The sequence below is a fragment of the Sapajus apella genome, unplaced genomic scaffold (genome assembly GCF_009761245.1).
Source record: "Sapajus apella isolate SASKATOON/1434 unplaced genomic scaffold, GSC_monkey_1.0 scaffold142, whole genome shotgun sequence".
Lineage (NCBI taxonomy): Eukaryota > Metazoa > Chordata > Mammalia > Primates > Cebidae > Sapajus > Sapajus apella.
In genome coordinates, this window is record NW_022437082.1 from 1,021,800 (window position 1) to 1,047,844 (window position 26,045).

General features: G+C 41.6%; 1 protein-coding gene across 9 annotated transcripts in view; it reads left to right on the forward strand.

The window, feature by feature from the left end:
• The first annotated feature begins 212 nt into the window (after positions 1 to 212).
• MTMR1 (myotubularin related protein 1) overlaps positions 213 to 26,045 on the forward strand; it is a 74,223-nt gene continuing 48,390 nt past the window's right edge. For 2 of the 9 annotated variants that reach the window (XM_032264098.1, XM_032264100.1), the window contains exons 1-2: positions 213 to 533; positions 6,349 to 6,454. In XM_032264098.1, the coding sequence (XP_032119989.1) occupies positions 370 to 533; positions 6,349 to 6,454 (270 nt within the window). In that variant the 5' untranslated portion in view covers positions 213 to 369. Of the gene's footprint in view, positions 534 to 6,012; positions 6,455 to 22,419; positions 22,444 to 23,019; positions 23,047 to 24,633; positions 24,685 to 26,045 lie in introns of those variants that run through there. The other 7 variants (XM_032264091.1, XM_032264092.1, XM_032264094.1 and 4 more) reach the window with 7 other exon arrangements.

The window sequence follows — 26,045 nt, forward strand, 5'->3', positions numbered from 1 at the left end:
AAGCACGATATGCATAATCCGCTTGGGGATTCTGAACTCCAGTGGCTCGGAACGCGCCCGGGTCGCTAGAGCAGGAGGTCCTAGCCCCCCCGCTCCCAGGATACGCGGGCGAGCGCCCAGGTGGGGGTTCCCGGCGCCGGCCCCGCGCGCCGCCCGCCCCCGCCCCCGCCCCCGCCCCCGCCCCCGCCCCCGACCCCCGCGCGCGGGGCCTTGTGGGTAACGTGGGGCCGCCAGGTGACAGCTAATGGCGGCGGCCGCCTGAAGCGGGCGGGCGGTAGAGCGGGTGGCAGGAGGCGCGGGGCGGAACCTTCCCTGCTGCTGCTCCGGTCCCGACGGCGGCTTCCCTACGGCGGCGGGACTCGGCGCGTCATGGACAGGCCGGCGGCGGCGGCGGCGGCGGCGGCAGTGGCGGCTGCGGGCTGCGAGGGCGGCGGGGGCCCCAACTCGGGGCCGGCGGGCGGTAGGAGGCCTCCTCGGGCCGCTGGGGGCGCCACCGCTGGTTCTCGGCAGCCCAGCGTGGAGACCCTGGACAGGTAAGCTGGGCCCCGGCCGACCCGGCCTCCAGCGCCTGGACTCCCGAGGGCCCCGCGCGAGGCCCGCTCTCTCCCTCCCCGCGCGCCGCACAGGGCCTGGCCGAGGCGGGGTGGGCGACCCCTCTTCATCCCCTCCGGCTCCCCCCCCCCCCGGAAACCCCTGCACCCTATCCGGGGGCTACCGCCCTCGGACCTGCTGCGGCCGCGCACCTGGCTTACTTCCGCCGCGCCAGTCCCAGCTCCTGGAACCCTGGGAGGGGCTTCATGGCTATCAAACCACTTCCCGCTCCGCCACCTGCTACCTTTGGTTACCCCTTGGCTGTTCCTGCCCAGTCCACCGATCCTCTTGGGAGGGAGATCCCACCGGGGCTCTCCTCTTTTGGGGTCACCTTGCCTCGTGTGGTTTTAAGACCCCAATTCCACTGTGGCTGCTTAAAGTCTTTGATGCTGTGGTTGGAAATGGGGACAGAGAGATGGGACCCACGGGCGTGGGAGCTGGTGCAGATCCAGGCAAAAATCTGGGATGGAGAACTTCCAAACTGCTCAGGAGGGAAGAAAACAGAACCTTTTACTTTCAGTTCTTCACACTTTGAAGGAACCAGTTTATTGTTTTCATGAACACACAAGCAAGCCTACTACTTCTGAGGCAGCTGCAGAACTAAGAGAAATCAGAAGTATAAAGTGACCGCGCCTAACTGGGAGGGGCCACCCGTCCTCCGATGACAAGGGATGGCCTATCCCGTAACCCGGAACATCCAGTTTCGCACATCTTGGCCATTTCTCTGACATCAGAGTGCACTCAGGCTGCCTGGCTGTTGTAATGTAGCTCTGTCACTTTCAGATGCCCATTCCTGCCTGTCTTAGTCATACCATTGTGCCAAACTTTTGGGAGTTTCCAAAAGCACAGAAACAAGAAACATTCCCTTCACTTTTGTTTCTACCTCAGTGTAATTATATTTTAACAAATTAATCACCCAAGTGGTTAGTGTCACTGAAAATCAGTCACAGCTAAGACAGCACTTGAAATGGTGCAGACTTCACTCATCTGCAAATATTCAACGATGTATGAGGTCTGGGTGATTCACAGGATAGTACAACATGGCTTTTGCTGTCTTACCATTTTGCTAGGCTTACCATGTAGTGGAGAATAGAAACCAACCAATAGTGGAAATCGAATGAGATGTGTGGTAGAGGCAAACGTGGAAGTACTCAGCATGGGCATGTATCAAAATCATTTAAGGAGCCAAGGGAGATCAGAATGTGTCACCCCTAAATATTCCTCATCTTCTGGTTTCCTTCAGAGATTTTGGTGATCAGGGAAAGCCTGAGAAAGGTGACATTTGAGTAATGTCCCCAAAGACTCGAGGGATCCAGCCATACAGATACCCAGGGGTGATAACATTCTAGTCAGAGGCCTGTGCAAAGCCCCTGAGGTGAGTGTGAACCAAGTATTCCTAGATCAGCAAGGAGACTAGGTGTTACTAGCAGGGAGGGAGCTAGGGAGAGACAAGTAAGGGATGACGTTAGAGAAGTCACAGAGCCAGATGGTGGAGAGCCTCAGAGGCCATGAGGAGCCACTGGGGACCTTGTGCAGAGGAGTGACATAATCTGTTGTAGATTTCAGCAGGCTCTCCATGGTGCTATGTGGACAATATAGTGACGGGGGAAAGAGTGGAAACAGAGACTGGCAGTAGGAGGCTATTGGAGTAAGCCAAGTGAGATGGTGGCTCAGCCCAGAGAGGAGCGGAGGAGAGGAGAAGTGGTCAGATTCTAGATGTAATTTGAAGACCTGCAGGGTAGAGCCAATGGGGTTTGCTGAAGATTGGTTGTTTGGTGTGAGAAGAATCTGGGAGAATTCCAGGGTTTTAGCTTGTGGGAAAATTGTGTTGCCGAGATAGAGAAGTCTTCCTAAGGTGGAGCAGGGTTAGGAAATAGCAGGCTCTTTGCTCTGGACATATCAATTATGAGATGCCAATTATATGTCCCAGAATAGATGTCAAAGATATAGTTGGTTGGCCGGGCTCGGTGGCTCACGCCTGTAATCCCAGCACTTTGGGAGGCCAAGGTACGCAGATCATGAGGTCAAGAGATCGAGACCATCCTGGCCAACATGGTGAAACCCCGTTTCTACTAAAAATACAAAAATTAGCTGGGCATGTTGGCATGCACCTGTAGTCCCAGCTACTCGGGAGGCTGAGGCAGAAGAATCGCTTAAACCCAGGAGGTGGAGGTTGCAGTGAGCCGAGATCACGTCACTGCACTCCATCCTGGCGACAGAGCGAGACTCTGTCGCAAACAAACAAACAAAAAAGATATAGTTGGTCTATCTGAGCCTGGAGTTCAGGATTTTCTGGGCTGGAGATTCAAATTGGGGAGTCACGGGCTTATAGATGAGGCTTAAATTCATGAGGCAGGTGGAGTTCACAGAAGAATGAAAGGAGTCCGGAAAAGGGAATTGGACTAGGAATAGGGATGGGTGGATTTTCAAGACACTTACCAAGTAAGAGTGACCTGACCTGGTGAGCATTCAGATGTGAGGGGGAAGTGCTGGGTGGACTCCAAGGCAAACCTCAGCTTTCTAGCCTGTGGGGGCCGGGTAACTGGCTGTGCTGTGCCCTGCGTTAGGAAGCACAGGAGGGGAGTAGGTTGCGGGGCTGAGCGACTGTTGCTGGTTTAGACAGGTTGAATTGGCAGGGTCTCTGGGCCAGACCAGTGGAGATGTCTTGTAGGAATGTCAGCACTGAGATCAGGAGAGTCCAGGTTAGAGAAACAGAGCTGGGGGCCTCCAGCCTGCAGGTGATTACTGACACCAGGAGTATAGAGGGCAATTGCAAGACTGCAGAAAAGGGATGGGGGAGGAATCATGGCTTCCTTTCTCAGTTCTGTCATCTCAACAAGCTCAGATTCACACTTTTCTTTGAAGAGTGACCTCTAGAATGGAACCTGGCTCTATAGGTGGAACTCAGCCCTGTCCCTTGGACTGTGGGGACTTCACTTCTGTTTCGAATACTGTACTTAATAATAAGGAAGCTGTGGTCCTGTAAGAGGATGTGTCTTGCCAAAGATCATGGAGTTAGCTGGTGACAGAAGCAGGACTCACATCCAGGCATCCTGTCTGCTAGCCCACTATACCTCACTGTGTGTAACTATGTTGGCCAGGACGCTTCTGTTTGCAGGTGACAGGAACCACAATTCAATCTAGCTTAAGCCAAATGAGATGTTCTGGCTCACAGAACCGCTCCAGACAGGAGGAGAGATGGCCACACGCACAGTGTTGTCGAGACTCCCCATCTCTCTGTCTCTTTTTTTTTTTCTCACTTTTTATTCCTTTGAGTCCCTCAAGATGGTAGGATTGGGGTGGGGTGGGAGTGGCCTCCAGCAGCTCTGGACGTATTTCCAGGATCCAAGAGGAAAGCCTGGGATTGGCTGATCCTAGGTAATTGACCTGCAAGTGGGAGCAGGCGGACGAAGAGGTCAACCTCCTCCTCCCCTTTTCCCCACAGAAGCCTGTGATGTGGAGAAGGGCAGTTCCCCAAAGTAAAGAGGAGCGTCCTTATCAGAAGAAGGGGAAGGCATGCTGGGCAGGTGGTAATAACAGGTCATACTCATGGTCAACAGTTGGGTTCCTGCAGTTTCTTCCTGTATTTGCAGCTGGTGGGTGCGCAAAAGACATTATGACAAGAAAAGTATCATATATGCAGGCAATGAAAGTGACTTAACCTTTAAAAAGGAAACAAATCTCTCCCTTTTCCCTCCTCCTTCCCCTCAGGTTGAAATTGTGGCATATAGATTGCTGGCATGTGATGAGAATTTCTGCTCATTCAGTATTTTGAACCACACAGATAACCTCTGGTCTGTTTGGAGCAGAGACTGCAATTTGGATGACTAGCACAGAACTTCAGTTTTCTTTATTTTACTGTTTGGGTCATTTTCCATATGACCTGGGGATTCCAGGTGTTTCTGTCCTTCAAATACATGAGTGTGGATTTAATTAGTGATGTGATTTTTTTAAAGGCCTGAAACATTCTTTACAGTGAACACTACCTGCAAGGTAAACTTTTGTTAGTATTTTTAGCCCTCTAGCTGGATTTCTTAGTGTTTTCCCAAATTGTGAGAGGAACCCGGCCTCTGGGGGCAATTGTTAAATCTCTCACTGCCTAGTTGGCTTATGTGGTCTTTTAGGTAAGGTGAGTACAGCCTGACCACTTACCAATCTTGTGACCTTGGGGAAAACTGGACCTTAATTTTTTCATCTGTAAAATGGGTCACTGTGAGGCTGGGCAAGGCTACATGTGTGAAAATGCTTTGATGCTTCAGAGCTCTGTGGGAGTGAAAGATGCCGTTTTCTTTGCATTGTTGTGTTTTCATATAAAGCGATTGGCTACCACCTGTGCTTCTGGCTTCAGTGCAGTGAGTCAGTCACTATTGGTTTTTCTATGTCCTGTTAAGGACAGCCACTTTCCCACAGGACATGTCACCTCTGTGCCTTGATTTTCTCTTCTCAAAAACAAGTCAGCTAGTCCCTGTTCTGCCTTCTTATCACACCATGGTTATGAGGCTCTGACATAATAAAAACTATTTGTGCCTGTAATCCCAGCACTTTGGGAGTCTGAGGCGGGCGGATCACCTGAGGTCAGGAGTTTGAGACCAGCCTGGCCAACATGGTGAAACCCTGTCTCTACTCAAAATACAAAAGTTAGCTGGGCGTGGTGGCACACGCCTGCAATCCCAGCTACTAAGGAGGCTGAGGCAGGAGAATTGCTTGAACCCTTAGGGTCAGAGGTGACAGCCAAGATTGTACCACTGCACTCCAGCCTGGGCAACAGAGCAAGACCCTGTCTCAAAAATAAATAAATAACAATAATAACTAAAAACCATTTGTAAGTTGTCAAAGCACTTACAGAAATGTAAGGTATTGTTACTGCTACACAGAGAATGTCATTTTTCTGGGCTGTAATTTATAAATCTCATGATCAGGTTTACTTCTGAGTCACTTTGCTTCACTCAAAAGTACACTATTTTCTAGATTTAAAACTACCAACATGAAATTAATTGAAGGTTTGAAAAGCCTACGATGTAACATAAATACTTCTCTTTAGAATTAACTTTCTATTTATATACATTAAGAATAGTTCTTCCGGCTGGGCGCAGTGGTTCATGCCTTTAAACCTAGCACTTTGGGAGGCTAAGGCAGGTGGATCACTTGAGCCCAGGGATTAGAGACCAGTCTGGGACACATGGTGAAACCCTGTTTCCACCAAAAAAAAAAAAAATATATATATATATATGTGTGTGTGTGTGTGTGTGTGTATATATATGTGTGTGTGTGTGTATATATATATATATATATATATATTAGCTGGGCATGGCGGCATGTGCCTGTAGTCCTAGCTACATGGGAGGCTGAGGTGGGAGGATCACTTGAACCTGGGAGGCAGAGGTTGCAGTGAACTGAGATTGTGCCACTGCACTCCAGCCTGGGTGATAGAGCGAGACCCTGTTTCAAACAAAAACAAAAAACAAAAAACGATTTATCTTCCATATAATTTTAATAGAGTAAAATTCCATTAAATAGTGGAGAATAGTAAGCTTAACTAACACCTAGAATCTTCATCTTTTTTGAGAAAATTGGTTGATTCAAATCTTACTTCCTAGTTGTCAGTTGCTATTTCAGTTCTTAGATTAAAGGTGAAAAAAGTCTAATAAAAGTTCGTTCATCTAAAAAAAAGAAGTATGGTCATATTCCTATTCAGTGCTAATTTTTTCACTGAGATCCTATGATATAATGTTTTTTAATCCATGCTATTTTTTTTAGTCCTACAGGATCACATGTTGAATGGTGTAAACAGCTTATAGCTGCTACAATTTCTAGTCAGATTTCAGGTTCAGTGACATCAGAAAATGTATCCAGAGATTACAAGGTAAGCAACATTGAGTGCTTATTCATTTTCAGTACGCTAAGTAGCCAAGAAGCTTTGCAGTTTTAATTCAAGTGAGCTGTTGGCCTTTTGATGTACCACTGCCATTCACTTGAGAATAAGGAACTCAAGGTTCTCTGTTGTTAGATCTAAAATGTAGAAGAGAAATTTTACCAGTATCCCGTACATGTAGTCATAGTTTTGTAATTGAGAGGAGAAGGTGTCTTTAGATGATGATGATTCTTTTAAAAATCAAGTTCCATTTTATGATAATACATGCATATAGCTTCTTTGTTAGTATTGTGAGTTTCAGAAAATATCTTGATGTACACATGTCGCTAACTTCACTTTTTTTTTTTTGTATTTATGTATATCTGTGAGTATTCAGCATTAACCTGTGAAACTAGAGTGTATAAAAACCCTTCCAAAATCTCAAAAGAGTATTGTATGGGCAGTCTCATTTTTCAGTCCTTACTGAAGTGAAAAATCTTTTTGTTTATTTTAAAAGTTAGATTCCTTGCTTATTCTAAATTTAAGAGTGATAAGCTCCTTGTCAGCAGAGACTAGGGCTGTTTTATTCACCTCTGGCTTCCCAGGCACTATCCTGAAGCATAATAGATGCTCAATAAATATTGAATCAATTAAAAAACCAAAAAAATTCCTTGCTCCATCTTTGTTAAGGCTAAAGACTAACTTGGTTTTAACATCAATATACTATGAATAGGTACATTAAATGAAATTACATTTATATTTCAGTAGTGATGTTTGCCTAAATTGAGGTTTCTGTTTATTATAGTCATTTTTGCCTGCTAGTAAGAGTTGATTGATTTTTCACAAGTGTGTGTAAAATGCATTTGGTATCCCAGACTACATCAGTTAATAGTCTCCCAAAATCACGGTCCTTGCTGGACATTGAATCTTACAAAGATTAAGAATTACATTAAAGACTCTAATTAATTCTTAATAGGTGCTCCTTGTTTAGGAGCTTTATCTTCAGTTCCTCCTTAGCTCCTAAGGGTAATAACAAGTGCAGAAATGGGCTCGAGAGGCCAACTAATTGAGATTTGGCTATGGTGCTATCTCTTGCTTCATTCAAACTGGCAGATATTGTTGATTATGCCTACCAAAGGAAGGCATAGCTGTGGTTTAGCAGAAATTGGATAATCTGCCCAGCTAGAAGAGTGACAGTATATTTATTTCTTTTTTTTTTCTTGAGACAGAGTCTTGCTCTGTCACCAGGTGCCAGGCTAGAGTGCAGTGGCACGATCTCTGCTCACTGCAACCTCCGCCTCCTGGGTTCAAGCAATTCTCCTGCCTCAGCCTCCCGAGTAGCTGGGACTACCCAGGCACGAGCCATCACGCCCAGCTAATTTTTGTATTTTTTAGTAGGGAGGGGGTTTCGCCATGTTGGCCAGGATGGTTTCAATCTCTTGACCTCGTGATCTGCTCACCTCGGCCTCCCAAAGTTCTGGCATTACAGACGTGAGCCACCGTGCCCGGCCGACAGTATATTTCTTAATAGTTTTTCCTGCTACCTGCTGTTCATGTTTGCCCATAAAAGAGCAGCTGGGGCTCCTGGACCTTAAAACTTGGCCAGGCAAGCACACTGTCTCCAGGTGGGAGAAGCATTTGCTGCATCACTGATGTGTGAATGGCTGGTCACTGAGCAGCTGCGGATTACACCAGTTCCAGTTTCCCTATTGCCTGTACCTTAGCTGAGAAACTGCCTGTTGCATAGAGAGACTTAACCCATATTTGCAGAGAATAGCTGTCACACCTCAGGGTGATTTTCTGTAGGGACAATTGTGAGTTAACTGTAATGTTTTCATTATGGTTGAATAGTTGTTAGTGTTGTGTGTGTCCTATACAAGATTGAATGTTGACTGTGTGCATAGCTTTCTAACATTACATGAGTAGATCAGACTGAATCTGTACTTTAACATGAAGCAACTAAGTTTTTTCAATCTTAGTCTATTTACAAATTTTGTGTAGCAGAATTAGCTCATGTTGGAATGGTTGAACAGATGGTATTCAGAAAAAATAAGGCTTGCTTTCTTTTGGAAATTAAATTTTAAGTCCCTATATCGGATCATAGCTAAAGTCTTTGATGAATTATTATAAGGGAGCATGTTTTATAATTGTCTTTGCTATATTTGCCCTGTAGCCACATCTGCAAAGTTGGTGTTAAATTTATAATTCAGGGATTGTTACACTTTCTTCAAGGAGATATATATATATATATATATATATATATATATATTTTTTTTTTTTTTTTTGAGGCAAAGTCTTGCTCTGTAGCCCAGGCTGGAGTGCAGTCGGGCAATCTCAGCTCACTGCAACCTCTGCCTCCCTGCGGGCGATCTCAGCTCACTGCAACCTCTGCCTCCCGGGTCCCAATTCAAGCAATTCTCCTGCCACAGCCTCCCGAGTAGCTGGGATTACGGGCACGTGCCACCACGCCCAGCTAAGTTTTGTATTTTTAGTAGAGACGGGGTTTCACCAAGTTGGTCTTGAACTCCTGATCTCGTGATCTGTCCACCTTGGCCTCCCAAAGTGGTGGGATTACAGATGTGAGCCACTGCGCCCTGCAAAGTTTTTTTTTTTTTAATGTAATAAATACATAAAATATTTCTAAACCACAAGGATAATTGTACATGCTACCTATAAAGTAATTCTTAAAATCAGGATAACCAAAATGGGCCTTTGGGAACCCTCTGGCATGGGAACTATTGCATGGGATTGACTCTGAAGATCCAGATAAAGTTCCTTGAGGATTTAAGTTGCAGTCCTCAATTGATAATGTGTGAAATTATCTATTGTGTAAATATCTTATTTGAAATACGTACTTAAATTGGGGGCTAATTTATTATAGATTAAACTCAATGTCAGTAATTAAATGGGAGGAGATGTTTATATGGAGCAGAGTACTTGCATTTATTGGAAATGCTGATTGTCTTCTGAGTTGTAGGCTGCCGAGAATGGTTCAGTGTCATCATCATCATCATCAGCCCTCTAACACATATAGGCTCTGTGGTTTTGTAATGCTTTTTGACACGTCATGCATTTAAGCCTTAAAATAACCCAGTGAACCTGGGTGTGGTGGCCTATAGTCTCAGCTACTTGGAAGGCTGAGATGGGAGGATCACTTGAGCCCAGGAGTTCAAGGCTACAGTGTGCTGTGATCACACTTGTGAAAAGCCAGTGCACTCTAGCCTAGGTAACAGAGAGAGATCCTGTTTCCTTAAAAAAGTCCATTGAGGTAGCTATTTTTACAATCGTCATTTAACAGGTGAGGAAACCAAGGCCTAGAGAGATGAAGTGACTTGCTTATGGTCATACAGTTAGACTTGGGATTTGGACCCAAGTCATCCTATTGAAAAGCTAGAGTGATTTTAAGATTTTGTCCCACCCCCATTCCCATCCACTGCTTTTCATTCTTTTTTTTTTTTTTTTTTTTTTTTTTGAGACGGAGTTTCACTCATGTTACCCAGGCTGGAGTGCAATGGCGCGATCTCGGCTCACCGCAACCTCCGCCTCCTGGGTTCAGGCAATTCTCCTGCCTCAGCCTCCTGAGTAGCTGGGATTACAGGCACGCACCACCATGCACAGCTAATTTTTTGTATTTTTAGTAGAGACGGGGTTTCACCATGTTGACCAGGATGGTCTCGATCTCTTGACCTCGTGATTCACCCGCCTCGGCCTCCCAAAGTGCTGGGATTACAGGCTTGAGCCACCGCGCCCGGCCCCTGCTTTTCATTCTTATTTTCTTCTTATTCTTCTTTTTTTATAGAGACGGGGTCTCACTATGTTGCCCAGGCTGGTCTTGAACTCCTGGGCTCAAGTGATCCTCCCACCTCGGCCTTCCAAAGTGCTGGGATTACAGGCATGAGCCACCAAACCTGGCCTCATCCACTGTTTTTCAAAATGTGACCCTTGGGTCTTCCCAAAACAGCATTCCCTGGAATACCTGTAAAAATGCAGCTTCCTGGGCCCCATCCCAGATTTACTGAATCAGTCTCTGAGGGAGGGAAACAAGTGTCTCATATAATTTTATGCATGATAAAATCTCAAAACCTAGGCTTCCTGAGTTTCTATCTGTTAAAATTGGTGATGGGACCCTGAACTTTTGTTATATTACTACGAACCTGAATAATTAGCAACTCAGATGTTGGAGAATAATTATTTTATTATTTACTCATATCATGAATAGTCAGCCCAGGGTCAGCTCATCTGAAGTGTAGTAAGAATATCACTTGGTATCACATGAGATGAGTTTAGATGGTATGTCCGTGGACATATTTTAGTGGCTATGTAATTATTTTCTTGTGTATTAGAAAAATCAGCACTTCAGGCTTGTGATTTAGTGGATGTTAAGGCTTAGAGCAGGCAAAGTGTTAAAAGGGAATGGAATTCAAATCAATATAAAAATAAATATGAAATTAGGATGGGTGGTTTGCAGATACAGCAAGCCAAACTTGTTGAGGTGGTATGTGAAATGCCAGGTTTGGCAAGCATTGTCCCAGCTGAAAGAGTAGATAGTTATTATACTGAATTGTGGGTCAGCTAAATTAATAAATGCATGATTTAATACCAAGTCATCCTGAAGATTAGCCTGAAAATTAAGACTGTTAGACAAAATGTAATAAAATATTTGTTTCGCTTGCGGCCCCTCCCCCCCCCACTACCAACTCAATTGCTTTCATTTTTACTGGCTAACAAATGGTAAAACATCTCTCTTGAATTTGTCAGAAATTTTAAGAACAAAATTTGAATGTAATCTTCTGTAGATGAGATGAAATAATACAGTTACAAACTGAAACATTTTTAGGAACTGTTAGTAGAAGTGACATAGTTGATCACAGCTTTCATTGTTTGGAAAGTAGGACCAGGCTATGAAAAGAGAACATGATGGAGTAATACAAACAATGTTGGTTAGCTTTGTGACCTTGTATAGTCTCTGAGGCTCAGTTTCCTTATCTGGAAGGGTAAAAGGCCTTCGATTAGATTATACACCTCTAAATGCCTTTCTTGCTAGAACATTATTCAATTGTATTCAAAAGAATTTGATTTGGGCCAGCTTTATGAAAATCAGGACACTATAGTTTTAATGTGATTATTTTCCTTCCTCTTGCTTCATCATTATCATCATCTGTTCTCTGTTCTCCTTCCCTCACCCACATACACACAGTAGCTCTTCTTTCAACATTCTGAAGAAAAATGAGAAAATGGAGAAGGCCCTGTACTAAGCTTAATCATTGGATAGGATAGTATTGTAATTACATTCTGGATCTTCAACAAAAATTTCTAGAAGGGATTTGGAGGGAAGGCAAAGTCAGAGTATAGGAAAGGCTTCATTATGCTTGAGCTGGGCTTTGGTTAACATTTCTTAAATTGGGTCCTAGTGTATGAAATGGGAAACTTTAGCATGAACTTTCAAAACCTATGCCTGTAATCTATAGACTGGCCTCGTGACTTATAAATCAGAGGTTGCAAACTCAAATGCCTTCATGGGACAGTTCACAAGCTAGGCAGACATGGAGGAGTGCTGTAGAAAACTGGAGAGTACAGAATGTCCCCTTAAAAGCAATGAACTTTTTCAAAAACCCTGTACTACTCTAGGCCTCCAGTTTGTAACCACTGTAATAGAAGAATGTTATCCTATCATGGTCTTTTGGGGAAATAATTATTTCTTAAAAATGTTAAGATTTGGACTTTTGTTTCCGGAAAAAATGGAGCAAATGTATTTTCTCTTATTCTTCATAATAAGTACAACTGAAAACCTTGGACATTGTGTACAAAATAAACATAAGAATACTCTGAAAGGTAGAAAAGGCAGACTAGCTAGGGACCTCAAGACCCAAGGAGTGACATGGTTGTGAATTCCCTGGGTTTGTTTTTGCCACATATGTCCCAGACTCATTGCTGAAGAAACCAGTGACTCAGAAATGTCAACAGGTGCAGATAAGAAAAGCTTACTCTGTCTAGCCAGAGGACCAGGAAAGGAGTGCCGAGCAAAAAGAAAACACAGTAACCACTCTACTCCAGGCAAACACCACAGAAAAAAATTATGACCCCACACCCACTCCATCAAAAAAGCCAGTTGGACAGCCTGGTTTCCACCCTTGCCAGGCTATAATGAGGCATAACCACTCCCTGGAGTGGTGGTGGTATCAAGGGACACCTACTGGAGAGTCATGACTTTCACTGTCATCCATTGGTAGGGAGGTTGCCCCTTCTATTGTGGTGTCAGTAGAGGCCATTTTGAGGGCAACAATGAGGCACCTCTTTCTCCGCCAGGGAGGTTTCTGTGGAAGCCTAGCTGGGAGCTAGAACTCTCACCCCCGCTCAGCAATAATAAGGAGCCCTCCACTCTGCAGTGTCAGTGGAGGCTGAGTATGGAACCTGGACTCCTACCCCACCTGGAAGTAATGAAGTAGTGCCCCTCTTCTGTTGGAGCAATGTCAGAGAAAGCCAGCTTAAACAGAAGGTTTGAATAAGATCCAGAGTCTTAAAACATAATGCCTCAAATATGCAGATTTTAAGGAATAATCACTTGTTATACTAAGAATGAGGAAGATCTTAAACTGAATGAAAAAAGAGAATCAACAAATGTCAAAACTGAGCTGATAGGGATGTTAGATTTTAAAGAAGTCATAAAATTGCTTCAATAAGCAATTACAGATATGCTTGAAACAATGAAAAAAAAAATAGAAAAGTTTCCACAAAGAAATGTAAGAGACAAAGAACTAGATGGAAATTTTAAAACTGGAAAATATAAATTATGAAATAAACTCAAAGGATGGACTCAACACCGTAATAGAGAGGACAGACAAAAGGAATCTGTGAACTTGAAAACTGAACAATAGAAATTGCCCAATTTGAGTAACAGAGATAAATGAACAGAGCCTCAGGGACCTTTGGGAGTATAACAAAAGATCTAACACTTATGTCATTAAAGTCCCAAAGGAGAGAGAGGGAATGGGGCTGAAAAAGCACCTGAAAAAGTAATGGCTGAAAATTCCCCAAATTTGGCAAAACATATAAGCCTACATACAGATTCAAGAAGTTGAGTGAATCCCAAATGACAGAAATCCCCCAAAATTCACACAAAGACATGTTATTGTCAGATTTCTGATAGCTAAAAATTAAAAAAAAAAAAATTGACAGTAATAAGAGAAATAGCGACATGTGGAGACCAAAATTAACAACACAGTGCCGTTTACATTAGTATTATAACAATGAAATACTTAGGTATCGTCTTAGTCCATTTTCTGCTGCTGTAACAGAATGCCACAGACTGGTAATTTATAAAGAAAATAAACTTATTACTTTCAGTTCTAGAGGCTGGGAAGTCCCAAGTTTGAGGGGTAAGCATCTGGTCAGGGCCTTCCTGTTGCATCATGGCATGGCAGGAGACATCACATGGCAAGATAGAGCAAACCTGCTAGCTCAGATCTCTCTTCTTGTAAAGCCACCAGTCCCATCATGGAAGCCCTACCCTGATGACCATATCTAATTCCAGTTACTTTCCAAAGGTCCTACCTTCAAGCAACATGAATTTGGGGATTCAGTTTCCAATACATGAAATTTAGGTGACATGTTTGAATCCCTACAGTGGCTGTTTCACTTTATATTCCCTCCAGCAGTACACAGGGGTTCTCATTTTTTGATGTTCTTGCCAACGCTTGTTATTTGTGATGTTTGTGGTTTTTGTTGTTGCTGTTGAGACGTAGGAGTTTTTTTTTATATGTTCTGGATATTAATACGTTGCCAGAGATACGCTTTGCAAGTATTTTCTTATGAAATTTTGGGGATATATTTCAACCATAGCAAGTATAAATCTAATAAGACATAAACAGGACTCATATGCTGAAAATTATCAAATATTGATTAAATAAATCAAAGAAGATCTAAATTAATGGAGACACGCAGTGTTGTTCATGTATTTGGATGATTCAATATAGGAAAGATGTCACTTCTCCCCTAATTGATATACACATTTAGCACAATTCCTGTCAAAATTCCAGAAAGATTTTTTTGTAGATACAGATCTAAAACTTATATGGAAAGGCAAAGGAACTGAAGTAACTGAAACAATTTTGAAGAATAAGTGGGAGGAATCAGTCTAAATGACTTTAAGACCTACCATATAGCTACAGTAATCAAGATTATGGCAGAGGTATGGACACACAGATCAATGGAACAGAGCAGAGAACCCAGAAGTCATCCCACAGAAATATGCCCAACTGAGTTTTTTTTCCACCAAGACATGAAAACAATTTAATGGTTGAAAGATAGCCTTTCCAACAAATGCTGCTGGAGTAATTGGACATCTATAGACAAACAAACAAAAAAAAGAACCTTGATCTAAGTCTCACATCCTATACAAAAATTATTTCAAAATGGATCACAAATTTAAAAATATGCAACTTTTAGAGAAAAAAGAAAACCTAAAGAATCTGGGACTAGGTAAATTGTTTTTCTTAAACTTTACACCAGAAGCACAATCCATAAAAGGAAAAATTTATCAAAATTTAAAACCTTTTGCTCTGTGAAAGACTGTTAAGATGAAAAGACAAGCTACAGAGTGGGAAAAAAATATTTGCAAACCTCATATCTGACAGAGGACTAGTACTTAGAATATATAAGGAATATTTGAAACTCAACAGTAAAAACGTCAAACCATCCAATTAGAAAATAAGCAAAAGACTTGAGGCATCCAAAGAAGATATACAGATGGCAGGTAAGCATGTGAAAAGACGTTCAACATCATTTCTCAATAGGGGAATACAAATTAAAGTCAAAATGAGATATGACTACATCCTATCGGAATGGTTGGAAATTTTAAAAAGTGACAACACCAAATGTGGAGTACCAGATTATTCATTGATTGCTGATGGGAATGTAAAATGGTACAGCCACTCTGGAAAACAGTCTGGCAGTTTCTTAAAAACTAAATGTGCACCTGCCATATGACCAAACAATTGTATTCCTGGGCATTTGTCCAAGACAAATTAAATCTTATGTTTGCATAAAAACCTGTATATGAATGTTTTTTAACAGTTTTATTCATAATAACTGAAAACTGGAACCCACCCAGATGTTCTTCATCAGGTGGATTGTTAAACAAATTGTAGTACATCCGTGCTATGGACAGTTACTCAACAATAAAAAGAAAGGATGATGCACACAGCAACTTGGATGAATCTTAAAGGGATTATGTCAGGAAAAAAATGGCAGTACCAAAAGGTTACGTACTGTATGACTTCATTTATATGACATTCTTCAAATGGCAAAATGATGGAAATAGAGATAGATTAGTGGTTGCCAGGGGCCAAGAAGAGAGGAAAGCAGGGAGGGAAGTGGGATGTGGCTATAAAAGGTCAACGGTAGGGTTCCTTGTAGTGATGAAATTTTTCTGCATCTTGATTGTAATGAATGCCAATATCCTGCTTCTGATATTGTACTATAATTTTGTAATATGCTACAATTGGGGAAATTGGGTGATTGGTACATGAAATCTGTATTATTTCTCACAACTGCATGTAGATCTACAGTTATCCCAAAATTAAAAGTTTGATTTAAAAAGTCAAGATTTTTAGACTGCTGAACGATTCTGTATTGCATGTACAATTTTGTATCATGGCATTTATAACTGGAAAATATAGTTATGCTAAAAAAGGTGTTAGAAGTTAACTGTTATGTTTCTTACAATAAATTTAGTTAACGACAAGAATATCAACAGTTATCTTTCTACTAGTTCAATTATAAATATACTCATTAGTTTTATAAATGGAAATTGGGCCAGTATACTTCAGCCAGGATAGAAGTGAACAGCTCATTTGCCACATTTCATGGTGTGGGCCTTAGAGTGATTGTTTTGGTCAAGGTTTGACAAAGGCATCAGGTAAGGTTTAGGTGTGACTGATTGCCCAAAAACCAGGGTTGTAGTTTTTTTTGGAGACAGGGTCTTGCTGTGTTGCCCTGGCTGGAGTACAGTGGCACCATCAAGGCTCACTGAAGTTTTGGCCTCCTAGGATCAAGTGATCCTCCTGCCTCAGCCTCCTGAGTAGCTGGGACTACAAGCATGCATCATCACACCCAGCTAATTTTTTATTTTTCGTAGTGATGGGGTATCTCTATGTTACCCAGGCTGGTCTCGGCCTCCTGGACTCAAGCAATCCTTCTGCCTCGGCCTCCCAAAGTACTGGGAAGCCAAGGTGTGAGCCACTGCATCTGGCCTCAGGGTTGTATTTTGATGACCTTGTTAAAAAAAATATATCGGGAAGATTGACTATTTTAGATTTTTATTGGCCTGCATAGACTTCTGGTTATTGAGGCTCTAACAAACATGCTCAGTTTTACTAGAGCAAGAAGATCATCTCCTGACAATTTCAGCTTCTTAGCAGAGCAAAACCTTTTTTTAAAAAAAACCCTTATTTTGTAGCAATGTGATTGCTAAAGCAAAACTATCATAGACTTTATACCTAAGGCAGAAAATAGTGGAGTTTTTACTCCAATATTACAATATTTTATGGAGAAGAAGCCTTTTAGTGGCATAAATTCAAAGAGAACTTATAAAAAACTGATATTTATTAGACTTAGAATTTTCTCATGTGATTTATCCAAAAGATAAAATTTGGAGTCAGAACATGTTACCTTGAATCCTAGCCCCGTCACTAACTAGCTGACTAACAAGTTACTTAACCTTGTTGAGTCTCAGTGTCTTCATCTGTGTAATGGGTATTATAGCAGAGATTGAATATATTAAATGAGGCGACATATGGATGGAACACAAATGCTCATTTACTGTACGCTATTACTCTACAAAAATATAATGTATAAGAACAAATACAAGAGGAGTGTGTTGTCATTGCTGAACACTACTCCACTTTTAGAAACATGATGTGAGTACCTATTATGTGCAAGGGGCTGGGCTGGGCTGCATGGAGTTCATAGTCAGGCAAAGAGACACAGAAAATTATAGTACAAGTTGGCCTGTGGTAAGTGTTAAAATAGACACGTATTAACAAGCTGTGGTGGGAGGAGAGAGCGGGGCAGAGTAGGGCATTCTGGGAGTTGACTTAAGGGTCTTTGTCAGCCCCCTCAAGAAGGGAAACATTTAGATGGGGCTATGTTGGGGTCATGAGCATGCTTGCTAAAGCCAGCCAGCTTGGGTTTGAATCCCTGCTCTGCTGCTGCTGGCTGTATGGCCTCTCACTGCCTCAGTTCCCTCGTTTGTCATATGGATGGGTGGGAGGGTTGCTAACACATAAAGCATTTAGTGCTGTACCTGGTGTAATAGCAAGCCTTTAGCAACTGCTTGTTATTATTTGTAGTACTAGTACGGGCTATATTTGAAAACTTTCTGAAATACTTTCACACTTTGGGGATTTCAGGGTGTCAGCTATTACCTTATCAAGAATTAAGACAGGAGCCAAACAGATTTAGACCAAAGTATCAGCTTTATTCATTGACAAAAGCTGGCTGGGAGGGGCTGATTTAGGTGGGCTGCCTCATTCATCATTCTAGAGTTAAACATGTGCACCCAAAGGTGGCCCTGGACAACTGCGGCCTCTTTTGCGGGGCAGGGCCCACAGAGGTGAACTCTCCACAGGCTGGGAAGACGAGGCTGTATCCTCAGGGTCTCTCTGGCAGGCAGATCCTAGAAGGGGAAGGTATACTGCCTCCCTTACTCAAGTCTACCCAAAGCAAGTGGTCAACAGAAGTCCTCACCTCACTGCTTGGGAGTGCCCCAAAGGACAAAGGAAGGGAGTTTTATTCCCAACACAAACTTTCACACAAATTAAAATTTTGTTGCTTTTTCTTGATTTAGTGGAAGCCATTTAGAGCATGACAAGGGCCAGTAGCATTGACTTTGGGGTAGTAAGCCTGCTATGTTAAATAGATAAGCATCACTATCAACGTTTTCTGCACCTTCTCATAGGTTCTTGACGTGTAGAAGTAGAGGGAGGGGATGGATGTGGGGTGTGTGAAAATAGTTATGCCACAAGTTGTGGCAACTAAGACTCATCAACTGAAAAAGGTTACTTATCCACCCCAGGTACAGTTATCTTAATGATTTAACCTTGCCAACAACCTGCAAGGGAGGTGCACTTGACATCTCCCATTCAGAGGAGACTAAGATTCCAAGGGGGTGTGCGGTTCGTCTGAGGTCCTGTGGCCAGTAAGTAGGTGCTGGAGCTGGGATTGCACTCTGGAGTGTGTTCTTTTAACCACCAGGCTGATTTACCTCCCTCAGCCTCAGTTTGGGAGCTGTTTTCTTAAGTCTTCTAATGAGGCCTAGCCTAGATACCCTGAATCCTTAGAGTTTGGAACTGGTAGGGTCTTGGCAGTCATCTTATAGACTCCCCTCATTCTATTTGTGTTGAAACTGAGGCCCAGAATGCAGGCATTAGGAAGCCTGAATCACCAGTGAGAACTGGCTTCCAGGCCTCCTGGCTTACAACTTCTGTTTTCTCCTCTGGCTTCCATCAGAGTCAGATTTAAGAAGAAAATGAAGCTCTGTGCATGTGTCTGAAATGGCTTATTTCAGGAGAGGGACATGATAAAATAGGTATCAACTTAAGAGACTTTTGGGTAAGCCTCCATTGACCTTCTCCCCTGCCGTACCAAGAACACTGAGGATTTCATGGCAGTAGGTAAAGAATTATGTGAGTTTAAAGCAGATTGTCATCTCACCCCTTTGCACCCTTTTTCAAGTTAGTTTCTCCTTCCAGTGGCAAAGGCCTATTGACAAGGAGTTATGACTGCCATATATGAGATTTGTGTTAGGCTGTTCTCACGTTACTATCAAGAAGTAACCTGAGACTGGGTAATTTGTAAAGAAAAGAGGTTTACTGGGCTCACAGTTCTGCAGGTTTAACAGGAGGCATGGTGCTGGCATCTGCTTGGCTTCTGGGGAGGTATCAGGAAGCTAACAATCATGATGGAAAGCAAAGGAGATGCTGACATCTCGCATGGCCAGAGCAGGAGCAAGGCGGCGGGAGGTGCCACACACTATTAAACAACCAGATCTCAAAAGAGTTCAATCACTAGCTCGAAGACAGCACCCAACTGTGACAGATTCACCCACATGACCCAGACACTTCCCACCAAGCCCTACCTTCAACATTGGGGATTAGAATCCAACATGAGTTTTTTTTTTTTTTTTTTTTTTTTTTTTGAGACGGAGTTTCGCTCTTGTTACCCAGGCTGGAGTGCAATGGCGCGATCTCGGCTCACCGCAACCTCCGCCTCCTGGGTTCAGGCAATTCTCCTGCCTCAGCCTCCTGAGTAGCTGGGATTACAGGCACGTGCCACCATGCCCAGCTAATTTTTTGTATTTTTAGTGGAGACGGGGTTTCACCATGTTGACCAGGATGGTCTCGATCTCTTGACCTCGTGATCCACCCGCCTCAGCCTCCCAAAGTGCTGGGATTACAGGCTTGAGCCACCGCGCCCGGCCAACATGAGTTTTAGAGGGAACAACGTCCAAACTATATCAAGGTTCAGTTGCACAATTTGGTTCTGCAGTGGACAATATTTTCATAAACATTTTATTGTGAATGTTATTTTTTAGTTTTCAGTTTTTACTATCTATTTATAGACAAAGCATCACAACATTAATTGTTACAGAATGGAGGTTGGGAGGTAAAGAGGTGGAGGAAAGGGTAGTGGCATTGATTTATTTAAAAAACCTGAAGGGAGTTCAGAGATATTTAACATTTGAGGGGTCAAAATAAGTTTGGGGCTGTAGTTTAAATGGGTTAACGATAGAGGTGCCATGCTCAGGCAGAAATCCAGAGCCAGGCTTCTGGGGTTTAACTACTTGCTCTGCCACCTTGAACTCAGCCAGATTACTTAAACTGTGCCTTGGTTTTCTCATCAAAACGTGGGGCCAATAATAGGTTGTGATTTTTGTTGTTGTTGTTATTTTTTTTTTTTAATGAGACCGAGTCTGGCTCTGTCACCCAGGCTGGAATGCAGTGGTGTGATCTCAGCTCACTGCAACCTCCGCTTCCCAGGTTCAAGAGATTCTCCTGCCTCAGCTTGCCAAGTAGCTGGGATTACAGGCACCTGCCACCACACCCGGCTAATTTACCCGGCTAATTTTTTTGTATTTTTAGTAGAGATGGGGTTTCACAATGTTGCTCAGGCTGGTCTTGAACTCCTGACCTTAAGTGATCCACCTGCCTCAGCCTCTCAAAGTGCTGGGATTACAGGCATGAACCACTGCTCCTGGTCATAATAGTTTTTATCTTACAAGGTTGTTCTGAGAACAAAAGGTATTAATACAGTGCTTAGAGTATCTGAAACATAAAAGTCATGAGTGTTTTTTATGATGCAGCAGCTGCTGAGGGAAAACAAAAGAACTCAAAATTAGCAGTTCAATCAGCAGAGATTGGGAAGAGGGAGGTAGTAGTTTGAGAATTTATTTTCTCATCTTTTAAAATGGGAGATCAATAGACACTGTTTAAAGTTGACAAATCAAGAAATGAAAGTATATCACAATGGAAGCAATTCTCAGATTAAAAATAGACCTATTTAAATATGGTTATCACTGGGGAATGAAGCTCTGGGAGACTTACTATTTTGAGTTTTTTATTACCGTAAGCATATTACTACTTTTATTTTCTTTTTAATCAAATTTCTTGAGGTATACTTAACAAATGGTAACCCTCATATATTTAAAGTATGCAGTTTGATAAGCTTTGACGTAAATATACACGTAAAGCCATCACCACAATTAGGGTAAACATATCCATCCTCCCCAAAACAGACACATTTAGGTATCTTAGTCTGAATAGTCTGTGTTTAGTAACTTATGTGTAGACTTTGTCTTTTAGCTATGACATCACTTAATTCAGATACCTTTTAATGACTTCAAAGATTACTTTAATAATAATACAGTAATTTTTTTTTGAATCTGTATCATGTGATCTTATGCATCCTGAGTGAAACCATAAAGCTAGCAAGAACCTCCAGTGATTCTTTCCTGATGATTTGTTTTCATAGAACATTCAGTGGTTGGAAGATAGGATAGCAGACTTTGAAATGGGGAACAGAGATGGTTAAAATCTTCCCAGGCTATTACAACTATTTGCTTTTAAAAAATTCCATTCATTCTGCCGGCCATTCCCTCTGACCAGGGCTTTCTGAATGTGTATGCTGCATGTTCAATTAGGATTCACAGGCCTTAGGCACAACAAGAATATTGTTGCTGAAATCAGAGTCCCTACTGAGTAAAGCTGGGCTTTCCCTCCCCTCTAGGAACAGCCACTTACCTCTTCCTGCCTGGAGCTTCCCTTTGGCCGTGCAGCTGGTGCTGGGGTGGGGAGCGGGCACCCTCCTCTCACTGGCAGCCACATGGGGGAGTTTAATTCAGGAGTCCTAAGTATGAATTGGAAATGTAATTTCAATAGAAACTAGGTTAAGCTTTGCAGTTAACTCAGCCTTATGATACCGTCAGTCCTAGAACTGAGCTGTGCTTGTTCTGAGTCCATGGTGGGGGTTTCTGTGGTTTTTGGTTTTGTTTTCCTGGGCTGGTTTGGGCATATGACTGCCTTTTTATATCATTGGTTTTTTGGGGGAAATGCTTTCAGTATTCCAAACGGAAATTAATGAACTTTTTGAACATAGCCTGTTTACAATAGCTGGTAATAGCACTTGATGGAAGGGTTTGTATTGACGGAAGGATTCGTGTTTAAAGTAATGTAATTAGTCTTAGCCTAAGGGTGACATGTTTCTCCAAATCATAGACTTCCCTGAAAATTATAGGACAAATGTGTTAGGATTGATTTGATATCAAATGAAACTTAGAAGGCAAATGTTTTAGGATTGATCGTGTTGGTTTGACTTAGAGGATTATGATGTTTCTTAGGGAATGGGCTGTTGAACCTAATGGCATCTTTCACAGGTCAATAGTAAATGTCCATGATGATGATGTTCTGTATTTTAACTAACAGGTTTTCAGGAGGCCTGATATAAGGGTAAGGATATTTGGCTTTCGGCAGATGGGCCTCCTACTTGTGTGTGTCTGTGCTTTATCGAACACTTAGTCTATTTAGTGTTCTTTACCTTCTCACTGGTTTTTATGAATCACTCAGATCAATTTGCTCTGCTATGTTATAGCTTTAAGTGTTCACTAGAAACGCTTTATTTGTTACAGTGTTTTTATGTGCAATAAAAGCCAATGTGTGCGACGGCAAGAAGCTAAAATTGTTACAAGTGTGCAATACTGACTTTTGTTGTACTACATGAATTATGACCAAATGGACATTCATGGCTGGGGTTATAAGGCTAGGGCTACTGAGGTCTCTTTTAATCTTGTTTATTGTGTAATTCATGCTACAGAATTTAGCAACTAAAAAAAACGGTTAGTTGGCTGTCCTAGCTAAGTAAGATTTTAAGTCATATTTGTGTTTGCATGTTGAATCCAAAAAGTAGAAGTGCTAATCTTGAAGCTAAATTTAGCGAAATCTATCCCAGTTACTATTTTTTAGAAATACAGATATAGTGGGTTACAGCTTATATTTTCTTCATGACTTTCCTTCCCTTTATTTCAGAATATTCATAAAGCAAGACAAAGATTGGTAATGTGCATGCATTTAACAGACATTGAAAACCTATTTCCATTTAATGAAAACAGTGTGGATTTTGATAGTATAATTTAATAACTTCAGTTTAAAAGTTTTAATCTTATTGAAGCCAATGAAGTAGTACAAAAATAAGCAAGTTAAGTCTTGTTATTCTAGTTGGTTTTCCTTGTTTTGTCTTGTTTTCACCATGTTTTCTTTTGCTTGTGGGAACCATTTTCTTTCATTGATTCACATTGTTAAATATTAGTGCTTGGCTTTACACTTCCATGAATTTTGCAATGTTGTATTTTTTGTTCATTGAGTTTTCTGTTTCTAAAAACTTAATGATTCTATTTTCTTTATATTTTAAAAATGGAAATTTTAAAAAACTGGCTGCACTGAAAAATGATACTGTCTTGAAGTATACTAAACTTCACTAACTGTACTAAGTTCAATCTGATGATAAAGTATAAAACTACATTAAGGAGTTATTGTACTTCACTGACAAAAATGAAAGATGGGAAATAGCAAATTCTTTTAAAGCTTCACCATTTCTTCACTGGTTGCCTTTGTAAAACCAAGTCATTACAACCAAAGTTTCATGAAGCAAAAATTAAAAAAATATATATATGTGCTAAATTTTAATATTTTTAACCTCAGAGACTTGATAGAACTTTAAAAAGAGGTTACAGTCTTGTCATCTTCAGTATTCATATTCTTTTTACCACCTGCTGAATAAAAAGTCCAATTTTTAAAATTTTGAAAAATAATGAATTCTATAAAGAAATTAAGAACAATATACCTTTAAAGGGATTGGAAAAATTAAATAAAGATGTGTGGCTTTTTAGCTGTTTCTTGGAAGTGTGTTAATCCTTTAATTAGAGATATTTAATATGATATTGATTTATAAATCACAGAATTTAATTAGGAATAAGCAATAAGAATACACACATATGTGTGTGTACACATGTATATATGTGTGTGTACACATGTATATATGTGTGTGTGTACACACATATATACACGTCTATTTCTTAATGCTTATTGCTAAGTGTATATATATATATAAAATCTCCAGCATGTGATATATGCATGTATGCAGTGGAATCGATCCCTGAACAATGTAATAGTTCTTTAGAGCATATGAATACTTACTGTCTTTAAAATACGTGTCTATGAACTGCCTTTGTATTTGGGCTTGACTTTGCCCTTTACCAGGTTTCTGTGGTATGCTTCATTTTCTATGAGTACAGTATGTGCCTGTTATTTTGTTTCTTTGCTATATGCTATAGTATTGCTTGATTTTAAAAAGATAGTACATTCTTTGAAATCCATGATGTTTGTTTGCTTTTCATTTTTCTGCCCCAACACAAACACAGACTAGATACTGCATTTTAGGTCAAGGATGCTGTAGATGGCCTACACATTATTTCCTTAACTCCAAGGGGAAAAGTGTAATTTACAAAGTCATGAAAGGTGTGTTGACTTTTACATGGTTACTGTCTCCTTAAAAAAGAAATTCTGTCCTTTCACCTGTCTGTTTGCACGTGTTTCTCTTTCTCCTCTTTGCCTTTTCTTGTCCATGCACCTGGTGCTGTGCAGGAGATTCAGGAAGAACACAATGGCTACCCTTCTGAAGCTGAAGCTGATCAGGTGGCAAGTTCTACATGTTCATCTGTTTGTAGCTACAGATCATGCATTTAGAAGCCATTTCATACTAGACTTCTAGATAATAAGCAAAACTTTTCAGATGCTTCTACCACAATAGCAGTGCCCTCCTGTCCAATTTGGTAGATTCCATATGACATTATTTGCAAAAATTGGTTTATCCAACATTTTGTGTCTTCTTGGTTTGCCCAGATAGGGTTATTGGTGGGGATAATAACCATCCATCACAGTAGGATTCTGCAGTACATTTACACAGACATAGAGGGGACAGATATATATGCCAAGGGTGCTCCTTGAGGGTGCACACTTTGCTTTCTTCAAATATGCATGATCTGTGCCCAACACAGTACCTGGTACCATGTAGATATCTGTGGAGTTGTTACATATATTAATCAGAATACAAAATTATTCATAGAGTATTCTGAAGTGCTTACTCTGCTCAGTACCTCTAGACCCTCTCTGGAGTCTTTTAAAGCTGCAGTACCAATGCTTATGTGAAACCAAAAGAAGAGCAGCTCTGGGGAAGCGTGGCATGCCCCAGGTGCTCAGCTGCACCATTGTCCACCATCATCCAGCCCCACCGTCCTTTGTTGACCCCGGAAGCAACTTGAAGAGCCCAGTTTGAAAGCCACTGCTTTTGGCATGCAACCATTATATAAACTATCCACCTGGTGGCTTGGATTCAGGCTGAGGAGAAAAGTAGTGAAGAGGCCAGGGTTGTTGGGTGGGCTGGAGCCCTCAGGGACAAATTCAGGGAGCTGGGAGACCTCAGCTGGACTTTCAGGGTCACTGGAACAAAGTTGGGAGGAGGTCATCAGAGGGAGTTCCCCAGTTGGGCAACACTTTGAGTCACAGCACCAAGAGGAATGGGTGTGTTTATGAGATCAAATTTAGTTTACAAGAATATTCCATCCTTTGATTGTGCTGAACATGGGTTGGATAAATCAAGGGTCAAATCATGTCCTGTGCAACCTCGTAGTTGCAGTAAAAGCTTAATGTAGCACAAGTGTGAGTCCCTTCTCCTAACAGCAGCTTAATAAACGGAATCTACTATACTCACCAAAGCAAACAAAAAACCTCCAAGCTTTTAAAACTCTTCTCCTTTTGAGTTTCTATGCTAAAGCTAAATGTGTTTCTTTTACAAAAGGGATCTCCTATGGGGAAATCTGAAGCAATTGGATCACTTCTTTGTTTTATTCCAACAATTGTTTTTTTTTTTTTTTTGTCATTTAGAAAGCATGTCCCAGATTTATCCTTAGTGAGAGGTTTGTCTTGCTATGTCTCACTGACATATAAATGCACAGATGTTTCAAGCCAAAGTTACCATGACGATGGGAAGAGAAGAG